The 12,401-nt window shown below is 32.0% G+C and overlaps 1 protein-coding gene across 1 annotated transcript; it reads right to left on the minus strand.

Annotated features, from left to right (window-relative positions):
• Positions 1-288: 288 nt before the first annotated feature.
• Positions 289-11,940, minus strand: LOC145328976 (uncharacterized). Its single transcript, XM_080172963.1, has 16 exons — positions 11,839-11,940; positions 11,214-11,280; positions 10,699-10,747; positions 9,786-9,882; positions 9,000-9,044; positions 8,571-8,634; positions 6,722-6,765; positions 6,108-6,193; positions 5,394-5,445; positions 5,054-5,099; positions 4,707-4,778; positions 3,210-3,294; positions 2,762-2,825; positions 1,786-1,853; positions 1,486-1,538; positions 289-558 (listed from the first exon to the last, which is right to left on the minus strand). Exons 1-16 carry the CDS (start codon positions 11,933-11,935, stop codon positions 477-479), a joined length of 1,071 nt encoding a protein of 356 aa, XP_080029089.1. The 5' UTR covers positions 11,936-11,940; the 3' UTR covers positions 289-476.
• Positions 11,941-12,401: the final 461 nt, after the last annotated feature.

A 12,401-nucleotide genomic window follows, 5' to 3' on the forward strand; every position in this document is an offset into this window, starting at 1 on the left:
TTGGTATAAGCTGATTTAAAATTAACCTGTTTAAAAATTGTCAAAATATCTAAAAAGTTAACAAGATAAAAATAGACATACTGACATTTTGGTAGCGATTATAGAGTGGCTACGTTTTCTAAATCATAACTAACTGTTAAAGGAATCACAATTCTAGACAAATTTATTCTTAATATGTATCAAGGATAAATTTGTTTATGAATTATAATTCCTTTAACAGTTAGTTACGATTTCGACACCGTAGCTACTCTATAATCTGTAATAAATTGCAGATTTAAACAACACAGGTTTGAGTTTATTTTCTTTATTTTTTTCATAAATTTAAAAACAAACAAATATATACATCACAGTTTGGAAAGATTATTATATGATTATATTAACATTAACTTTAATTAAATTTGTAAACAGTTAATTTAAAATGTAAACTAATTAAGAATAAGTTACTAATTTACTAAATGAACCAAAAAAATTATAAATTATTTAGTTTTATGAAAAACTTGATAGTTGATTGATGTTGGTGTCTCAATATGTCTGTATCCCTCTTTCTTCATCAAGTCCCTAAATAATCAACAATTGTAGAGTGTCTGCGTTTTACCAGGCTTAGCTTCCGCGCAGTAGCCGCGCATAAGGCTCAAATTTACCCCGCTTGTTTGCAAAAAAAAAATAAAAGATGAATTGTCTGTTTAGGAACAGGTTTAGCCATCCAGCTGAATTTTACAGTTACTATATGACGATTTCACCAGGGAGTAAGGGTGGGGACAATGGATCGAATATTCAATTTTTAAGAGTCTCTTACTTTGGGTACTGGCTTAAAGGGAATGTGCACAAATTCAGCAGGTTCTGACTGACTTTGGGTCCTAGCGCACCAATGCCCGGCTAACTAGCTGAGTTAGTTTTGAATATTGCAGACAGAAAAGAAGGCTGGTTTTAACAAATATTTTTTTCCAAGAAAATGTCATTTCATATAAAGAAACTCTACTGTGATATTTATGTATTAAAAATCTAAGAACCCCTTGAATTTAGGTTGCAATTAAAAATATATGAGAAGGGTTGACGAAATTCTAAACACGATTTTTCTAGTGATTAATTACAGAATGTTTACTATATTGTCATGTATTGGTAATTTAATTGAATTAATTGCCCATTGTCCGCTCCCTTACTCCCTGCGACTTCACTAAGGCTTATACGCGGCTGATGCGTTTTACAAAAAAAATACATATAATATCAAAAATGAAGCATGATTAAAGCATTTTTAAAACATTTATTGGGGGTATTGCACGGACAAATATTAGAAAGGGAGGGGAAATTGGGCTGTTTATAATAACGTTTTCTTATTCAATGGATTAACAACTTTGGGGACTTTTATTGAATTTTAATTGGTTGGTTCATTAAGCTGAATGTCCACACCTCGGATATGTACATCAGTTTATCGGCCATTGTTTTATCCCTTTAAATCCCCGGACATATTTAATTTTAAAAAGTTACCTGATTGGAAAATTTTTGTCCTTGGTGTCCTTGTGAGATTTTACAACTACAACCTAGAATAATGCCAACATAAAGATAGGTTAGTGGAAGATGACTTTTTATGTAGTCCAGTAAAATGATTACAAACTGCAAATATTTATGAAAATTTTACAGTAAGGCTTTGAATCAGAGGCGTGCAGAAAGATGTGTTCCCACCCCCCTGTCAAAATTAAGAAAGAATGGGTAAAGGGTTTTTTTTCTGCCGCAAAAAAAAGCCTGGACGCCCTTGGAAATGATTGTTATTGTAATAACATTCTTTACCTTAATATCTGTATTTGAAAGGTCGGCGTTCCTCAAAACATCAAGCTCTGTTCCAAAACTGTTCAGTACTAAAATGAAAACAAGGATGACAACATCCACAAGTAGCGTCATACAAAAGAATCAAGCATAGACAAACGGATAAAGAGTATTATTAAGCATATGCCCAATGACCAGAAATCTCGAAACCTCTCACCAATTTAATATATTTTATAATGTTTATACTTTTGAAGCATGACTGATAGACCAACGGACCAAGTAAATTAAATACTGAAAACTCATTGCTATTGGAATATCAGTCTTAACACATAAAAAAACAGCCGTCTATCTTGAAAAGCAACCGTGATAGTCTCAATTTGATATAGATATAAAAGATATAATGGACGGTAAATGTTCTCCTATCGATGGCTTGTAAATTATGGGGTCCTTTATTTCAAATCTTAATTAGTTGGTACAAACTGACAATATCGAAACATTTCCACAAATGATCAAAATATTCAACATTAAGTATACCCTATTATGTGATTACATTATACATTCCCATATAAACAACCCCTTAAATAGTGGATGTAAATATTAATTTATTTCCCGGAGGTAGTCATTTATTTCCCGGAGGTAGACATTTTTAGAAGATTTTTAACTTTTTTGGAAGATTTTTGAATTTTTATTAATTATTAAAAGAAACTTGATATCAGGGATATAAATGATCATAGCCGGGAAATAAATGAAAATTAAAAACCAAAATTAAACCACATTTTAGCATAAAAAAATGAGTTTTTTGTTTAAATGAGAATGATATTCCTGTCCAGTTTTTTGTTTAGGAATGAATATTTCTTACCCTCATTAATACCCCATTTATGGCCTATTGCCAAATCAAACAAAGCTAAAGGTTTTTGCAGTATAGCCAAAAAATATAAATATAATAATAAATATACTTTCTATTTCTTTTTAGATTAAAAAAAAAGCTATTAATATTTACCTAGTAAATCAAGTGAATCTCTATTTAGGGCTCCCAAGTAAGCTCTCAAAGGATAACATTGGAACTGAAAAAAACACAGATACATAGTTAGATAGATTTAGAACAAATAGATAAACAGACAAATAGATTAATAGTTAGATGTAGAGACTAATAGTAAGGTAGGCAAATAGATAGGTAGATACTAAAATAGGTTAAGCACTCATGATAGTTCTAGAAAAAAAACAAAAACTTTACTCATAGATAGATATAAAGATAGATAGATGGATAGAAAATAAGATAGATAGATTAGATACCATAGCCACCTTGCTGGTTCTACAAAAAAAGGTTACAAGATCATTTTCTCTCAAAGTTAGATAGCTAGTAAGATAGAAAACAAGATAGATAGATACCCATTGTCATTTGTCAAGTTCTTGAAGATAGATAGATAGAAAATAAGATAGATAGGTACCTTAGCCCCCTTGCTGGTTCTGGAAAGAACTGTGACAGGTTCATATTCACTAACACCAGCTTTTTCAGCATCAAAAACTTGATCTCTAAATACAAAAAGAAACAGGGATGAAAAAAGTCCATAAAAACGAAGATTTAAAATCGGATTTTAAGACAATATGAATCAACTAGCGGATTCGCCCCTAGCCTCTAAGGGCTTTGCCTCAAGAGGTTTTATCAAACTAATTTTCCGTGCTTTAGATTTTTAAAAAAAAATTTTAAAAATTATTTTTTTAGAGGGGGGTATTTTTCATTTTTTGGGGGGGTTAGGGGTGTCCCACCCCCCAAGAAAATATTTAAAAACCTTCCCAAGACCTATGAGAAGCTACCCTGTAAAGGAGAACCTTATCGGTTCAGCGGTTAGCGAGATCCTTCGCTACAAACAAACAGACAGACATCGTTCTACTTTGTATTATAGACTAGCGGCTACGCCCCTAGAGGCCTCTAGGGGGACTTGAGGATAGAGTCGAATTTAATAATTAAATTTCTTATTTTAGATTTTAAAAGAAAAAGTAAAAAAAAATTTTTTTTTTTTGGGGGGGGGCGGTGCCCCCCCCCTCATTTTTAATTTTAGTTAAAAAAATAAAAAAAAAAATTTTGGGGGGGGGGGGATTTTCATTTTTGGGGGGGTTGGGGGTGTCCCACCCCCCAAGAAAATAGTTATAAACCTTCCCGAGACCTATGAGAAGCTACCCTGTTAAGGAGAACCCGATCGGTTCAGCGGTTAGCGAGATTCTTCGTTACAAACAAACAGACAAACACACAAACACACAAACACACACACAAACACACAAACAGACAGACATCGTTCTACTTTGTATTATAGATATCAGTATAAAAATGGATGCATTACCAATCTACAATACAAAGTAGAACGATGTCTATCCGTCTGTCTGTCCGTCTGAAGCTTAAGATCTCAGTAACCACTGAACCGATTGGGCTCTACTCTTCAGGAAATATACCTACTGGTCCTGTGATGGTTTTAAGCTATTTTCTTGGGGGGTGGGACACCCCCAACCCCCCCAATAAATGAAAAATACCCCCCCCCCCAAAAAAAATAAAAGTACCCAAAGTTTTTAAGTTAATGGTAGGAATTTATTTGTAGATACTTCATATAATTTCTGCATTACAGTATACTGTTATGCTTTTTTATTTATAATTGTATCTTGTTGTTACTACACAGCTTATTACTACTCTATAAGTAAATATGTACGTTTATCCATTCGTAAGAGTAAATTAGCTTACAAAGTTTCGCGTTTTTTAGTATGTTTTAATTTCAGTTTATTTAACTTTACTAAATTTTATTACTAACTAGCTTTATTATTTTAATTAATGTTCTTTTTTTAATCTTAGCTATATCTAATTTCCACTGGTGCTCTACTTACGGATAAACTTATCCTTGTTTGTTATTAAAGCTAATAAATACATAAAAATCAATAAATAATGAATGAAATCTTACTTGTCAAAGAACTTGTAGTGGCCCATAACATTATCATCTTCTCTCAGACACCCGGCACTATACACCTCTCCACTAGAGATAGATAGAGTTATAGATAGATAGATAGAAAAGTTTAAGTTTAAGGTTCTTTCTTTTTACCCTGACATTTCCTTGACATCATAGGGTGTATCAGGAGGATGTAGACCCTTGTCAAGGGGGGTGGAAGTCTAGGTGGATATATACACCCCTCTTAATTTTACCAGGGGAGTGATTACACCTCCCTACAACGATATATTATACAAATTGATGTTAAGATAGATAAATATAGAAATAAATTTGATGTATATATAGATGGATAAAATACTTACCCATGGATAGTCTCATTAGAACCATATCTAGGGTCAAGACGAAAACCTAAAAGATTTGAATATTTGTTGATTGCTTGTCCTTGTTATTTATATGTAGCACATCTATTTTATAAAACTTGCTAGTTGATATGTCCCTAAAAGCGTCTAGAGCTCTATTGACTTTGAAAAAGGAAAGGTATCAATAGTTTAAAACCTTCCCTTAACCTATAAGAAGCTTTACTGTTAAGGAGAATCATATCGGTTCAGTGGTTGGTGATATCCATATCTATGTATATTATTTGAAGAAAAAAATGATTGGGATATCTGCTGTCGTATTCAGTGATTTATTGACACAACCTACCTGACCATCCCAAGTTGGATTCCAGATGGATTGTAGCCAAATTATGAACATCCTGGAACAAATAACATTATATAATATAACCAGCGACTGTGGCGTATCACGTGGTAGTAAAGGAAAGGTGAAAGGTTCAGACCTCGGCCTAACACCGCGTCATAACTAAAGGCGTTAAAAATGGTTTCTGTTACTGCTATGTTATGTGCGCGACATAAATAGTCCATCTATCTATCAAACCTTTTTAAAAATCCTTTTTTTTGAATAACCTATCCATAATCCAAATCTATCAATATTACAAAGTTTATGTTATTATCCATTAATGTATTTTATCAATCCATCTAGTTATCCATTCATCTAATTATCTATCTTTCCATCTATCAATCCACTTAAATAAACATCCATCAAACTAACCATCTATCTATTTACCTATGTATATTATTCTACAAGTCCATATATCGCTCTGTCTATCTATTTATCTATCCATGTATTGATCTATCTATTAATCAATTCATCAATCCAACCATTTACCTATCTGTACATTCATCTATCTTTCCATTTATCTACCTTTCCATCCATCTACCTTTCCATCCATCTATCTATCCATTTATCTATCTATCCATTAATCTATTTATCCATCTGTTTATCTGTTCATCCATCTATCTATCTATCCATCTTTCTATCCTTTCATCTATCTATCTATCCATCTATCTATCTATCTACCTTGTGATGAGCTCTGTATTCAAAAAAGTATCCAGGTTTATCATGGAAAATTTCTTTGTTCAAAAATTCTTGCAGCTCGTAGTTTTCTACAAATAAACAAGAATGACAACATCTATAAAAGTGAATCTCTAAAATTAGACAGTAGGATCAACATTAACACTTGTAGAGTGTCAAAACTTAATAAGCAGAATGTTAATTTAAAATTCTGAACAAAATCGTACATTTAAATTCATGATTCTATTAAGGCCATTCTTGTATTTTAGGACTTCATTATATATGCTTCACTTATATTATTGTGCCTTGTTGTTCTAGGAATCATTGTATCAAAAAAAGGGATAAATAGGATAATTGTATGATACAAAATTATTTTATTCAAAAAGTTAAGAATCAGCATGTTATAAAAAGACTTTCTGGTAACAATTATAGAAATGCTAGGCTTTTACAATTGTTAAACTGCTGCAGGAATCATCTTTCAAAGTTTAAAATCAATAGGACTATTCTAACATGCCAAAATTAACTGCACTTGTAATAAAAATCAGGCCAGGCAAACATTACAGACTCATACACTTACAGATAATTAAAAGTGATTGAATTTAAAAATTTCTGAAAACTACCTGAATTTTTTATTTTCTTTTGAATGTCGTCTGTAATCACATGTCTGAAAAAAAGATAATTATTTTTTCTCGTATTCATTCGAATCCGGTGGATAGGAACCGGTTCTCATCCATACGAAAAAACTATGTCTAGCATCGTATTATATCCAGCTTTCTACGAATATAGAAATGTACAATCATAATAACTGTACATTCTATATCCGCGGAAAGCCGTTTATAATACGATGCGAGAAATAACTATTCTCGTATTCATTCGAATCCGGTGGATAGGAAACGGTTCTCATCCATACAAATCCATACGAGAAAACTATGTCTAGCAACGTATTATATCCAGTTTTCAACGAATATAGAAATGTACAATCATAAGATTAAATCCAGTTTTTTTTAGATAGTGCCTTCGGCACCTCGGTGCTAAAAAAACTAGTTTTAATCTTAAAATTGTACATTCTATATCCGCGGAAAGCCGTTTATAATACGATACGAGAAATAACTATTATTAAATGTGTAATTATATTCTTGAAATATTTTAATATGTAAATTATAAAAATTAAATAAACTATTCTAAAATAAAATTTTAAATTGTTCTGAAGGCAACATCTATAGTATAGATGTATATACAGACAACTATCTCCCTTCATTTTTCAAAGACCTCTTTCGTCTGGTTCTAAATAATTTTCTGCTACTTGACTGTGTTAATCTAAGCGACACCATTGGTTGATTTTCAATGACCCAATAGGAAGGTTGCACAAGACGGTTGCGATGGGGAGATACAGTCATTTAACCCTTTTTCCCTCTAGTGTTTTACTCTAATCTGAAGGCAGAGGGTGTAGTTGCTAGTAATGAAGAAAACAACTACAGTGTGTTTATTTTTATGAGAACTTTTTTGAAAGCAATTTTACCCCACTTATAGTAATCAGAATTTATTGATTAATGGCTTATTTTCTTCGTTTTTTATAACCATTTATAGAACATCAAAAAAATATTTAAGTTTTTATAAAAAAAAAGTACAGTGAAATCAAAAATTCGAAACCTAGGTGTCAACATCTAAAAATTGTTTTATCGCATTTTCTCATGCTCTAATCTTCTACCCTTTGCAAAGAATGGCTGCAAAACGCTTCAAAGTTGAGATACAAAGTTAAAAATTAATACAGATATTTTTGGGACATGTACTAGAACATATCAAAGTTTGAAGGCCATATCTCAACCAGATGAACTACTGAAAATCCAATTTTTTTCTTGCAAAGGGTAGAAGATTTGAGCTTAAGAAAAATGCGCTAAAACCTTTTTTAGATGTTGACACCTAAGTTTTGAATTTTTGATTTTACTGTACTTTTTAAATAAAAACTGAAATATTTTTTTGATGTTCAATAAATGGTTATAAAAAACGAAGAAAATGAGCCGTTACTTATTAAATTCTGATAACTTTAAGTGGGGTAAAATTGCTTTCAAAAAAGTTCTCATAAAAAACACACTGTATTTTAATAAATTTGCTAAATTTTACCATATCATTATTCATACAAATGACAAACTTTGGAATTGATTCCCTGTAAAGAAAACGTAACTTAAATACATTTAGTTTATGATGTTTGAAAAATGTTTAATTCGATAATATTATTGTTTCTGCGCTACCTATGGAAACATAAATATCCTTGTTAATGTAATAGGGGTGAAGCGTTTCAGCCCCTTCTTGCTCCCTTCTTGCCGGTAGAATTGACCGCTTGCTATTCCGCCGCTATAATTTACCGATAACAATAGCCATTGTCTGAAAACTTGGTAGGGTATCTAATATTAGCTTGCAGCAAAACTTCTCGGTGAAACGATAGTCTGTCGGTCTACCACATTAACTTACTTTGAATGGTGCTTAATAAGCTCATTGTCTGCCAACCAAGATACAATTGAACTCATTTTGGTATCTAAAATAAAAAAAATAATTAATTAAAAGAAGGTGTATTAACTTTTATTTTTATAGCTAGCCGGTGCTTTTAGTACGTAGTAGATGTAAAATTTGCCATAGAATTCAGATATGCAATCGGTTTTTTTGTAGACCTCTTTTTTAAAAGTAATTTAAGTTTTTTTTTAAATTAAGTCGATTTTAAGGTACTAAAACGCAACAAAAAAAAGGAAGAAAATGGCCATTATGAACAAAAATAGTAAGATCTTTAATTTGACACCTTACTTTTTGATTTCTGTAAGGTAATTATTGAAAAAATCGATTTTTTTAAACCTACGAGAATAGAGTGACTTACAGAGTAGCTGCCTTGTTTGAAAAAAAATATACCTGGACAGGTGAAAATAGGCCTGGTAGGATGTGTAACAGACTCCCCTAAAATATTATAATATTATAGTATACGTGGATATAATTTAGGTTGCTAACATAGTCATCAGATATTGGTCAGTTCGTTCATCCAGAAGGAGGGTAAGGAATGGGGTATGTATCGATATTTTAGCCATCTACGAGTTTCACTTTATAAGGGTAGTATACATGATAATCTGGTGTAAGATCCAAGTAATAATAAATCCATTATCCTTAAATAATAACACATTATTTATAATATTTAGTTTAAATACCAGAAACATTTAAATATTTGTTTTAAATTATTAATCCTTACCCACCTACAGAAAAATTATACACTAAGGAATCTTAACGGATATGACAATAGAAGAAAAAATATGATAATAGTTATTTCTCGTATCGTATTATAAACGGCTTTCCGCGGATATAGAAAGTACAATTATGAAATTAAAACTAGTTTTTTTAGCCCCGAGGTGCCGGAGGCACCGGCTAAAAAAACTGGTTTTAATCTTATGATTGTACATTTCTATATTCGTAGAAAGCTGGATATAATACGATGCTAGACATAGTTTTTTTCGTATGGATGAGAACCGGTTCCTATCCACCGGATTCGAATGAATACGAGAAACTAAATTACCCAATCCGTTGAAAAAAATAACTGGTGGGTAAGTTTGGTCACTGCTAGTTTGTACATGAACCAAAAAAGTCCTCAAAGTTTTCAGGCCATCGGAGGAGCAAAACTTTGGGGACCAGTGAATTATTTATTTGTACCTGTCTTAAAAGTATAATCATTTTTAACATTGAAGGAATCCACAACAGATATACGTCTGGTTTTCTGGCCAGGATACTCGGGTCCGGCATCTACAATCTAAAAATGGATATAAGATATATGTGACGTACGTCCTGTGGAAACGTAAGGCAGACGAGTGCGAATTATAGAGTAATGCCACTTGCACTGTACAGATAAAGATAGCAGTTTACAGAGCTGCTCTACTCCTAATGTATAAAGCACGCTAGGTTGAAGTATTTAAACGTTTATTTAGCAAAGATCAACCATATACTGAAGTATACTGAGTCGACCAGCTGCCATTTTTTTTTGTTTTCAAAATTTTATTTTGATACTTCTTCTAGAGGGAGGTTATGTCCTTTTCTTGAATAGATAAAATAAAAATTCTCGAGACCTATTACATGTTTCTCCATAAGTGAGAACCTGATCAGTTTAGCAGTCAGCAAGATCTTAACAGTCATAAAAAAACTTTACTATAGGATTACAATTTTTCTACTTTAAATCTGAAGGCCAGATATATTAATGCATAGAACAAAAAAGATATAACGACCAGTAAAACCTCCTATATCCTTCACGATTTTAAAATCCGACTGACATATAATTATTTTAATCATAGAGTAGCTACGCTACTATTAGGTGTTGATTAGTTATTTATCGCACTGTACTATAGACAGCTTTCAGCGGATATTAAAATGAAAAACTAAAGGATTAAAACCAGTTTTGTTAGCCCCGAGGGGCCATGTTACATAGTATTAACTGGTATTAATCTTATTCTATTGTAATGCTTGTGAAAACTGTCTGTAATACGATACTTAATTTTTAGTATTGCTGAGAACCGGTTCTAATCCACCGGATATTAATCGGTTTCGAAGCCATAGCGTTAATCCAAATACCCACCTCAACCTTCTCTTCGATTTCTGGACATGCGTCTTTTCTTCTAAAATACCTAAAATTTGGTATATGAATAAGTAAATTTGTAAAGAAAACATGAACGACCATTTTCAATTTTAGTTTTTTAAAAGTAATTATAGGTTTGGTTTTTTTCTGTGGGCGATTTCCCTTAGAAGGATGGAGGTATTCTCCACAAAAAAAATAGTTAAGACCTGCCCAGGACCTATAAATAGCTTCTCTGTAAGGAAGGGCCATATCAATTTGGCGGTTAGCGAGATCCCTCGGTACAGACAGACACAAAGACTCAGATCCTATTTCTTTATTATATAAGGGCAATTGAATACATAAGCTAGCACGACCCTTGTCTGAGAAGTCCTAGCTGTACATAGTAATGAGTTGCACCTGTGCATGAGCCAAGGCATTCACCCTATTCATACACCTGACATTGCAGCTGTAGGAACCCTTTTCAACGGCTTTAGTTATGCCGAGATTGGAACCTTTCGCCTACAAATGGTACTTACTCCATGACAAGTTTGCTCACAATTTCATCATCCAACTCATCTACTGTTAGGATATTTATAGGGTTTCCTAGATAGATAGATAGATAGATAGATAGATAGATAGATAGATAGATAGATAGATAGATAGATAGATAGATAGATAGATAGATAGATAGATAGATAGATAGATAGATAGATAGATAGATAGATAGATAGATAGATAGATAGATAGATAGATAGATAGATAGATAGATAGATAGATAGATAGATAGATAGATAGATAGATAGATAGATAGATAGATAGATAGATAGATAGATAGATAGATAGATAGATAGATAGATAGATAGATAGATAGATAGATAGATAGATAGATAGATAGATAGATAGATAGATAGATAGATAGATAGATAGATAGATAGATAGATAGATAGATAGATAGATAGATAGATAGATAGATAGATAGATAGATAGATGGATGGATGGATATATTGATATATAGATAAATAGATATATAGATAGATAGGACATTTATTTCAAGTGTTTTTAATTTTAAGATATGTCCTTTAAATAAAACATAACAGCAAAAATAAATTATCCTATTTTTCCTACACTGATTTTTGTATAAAAGTAATTGTAAAAACTTACTTTTTTCAATAACAAAAAATGTTTTGAACAAGACAGCACCGACTGCTATAAATACAAGCACAGCCACGATTCTCCCTACTACTTGGGAGACAACCATTTTGATTTCTAAAATTATAGACAGATGATTAAATATGATTTAGTGTTTACGAAATAACTAGCGGCTTTGCCACACGAGAGAGGGAGGTCGATTCTTCACGATTCTTCATGTTGGAGGTAGGTGCCCTCCCTAAAATAGGTAAAAACCTTACCAGAAACTATAAGAAGAATCAATATAAAGAAGAACCGTTTTGGATTATTACATATTTTTATTTGTTATAAGATATAGATAAGATATAGGCTACCATCCAATATAGAGCCCCTAGATGCCAGCGTCGAAGGCTATTTTTCCTAATATTTTCGTCAGCATCATGTCCATAATTTTAACATAACTTCTTTATATCTTTTTAAACAAGGATGACAACATACATAAACAGTGATGCTCTAAAATCAGAATTAAGGACAAACGAACAATAACTATTGTAGAGTTCCAGAACTTATAAGCAAAACATTCACAGGTTGGGTTC

Source organism: Acartia tonsa, chromosome 9 (genome assembly GCF_053477335.1).
Source record: "Acartia tonsa isolate MP-2025a chromosome 9, ASM5347733v1, whole genome shotgun sequence".
Classification (NCBI taxonomy): domain Eukaryota; kingdom Metazoa; phylum Arthropoda; class Copepoda; order Calanoida; family Acartiidae; genus Acartia; species Acartia tonsa.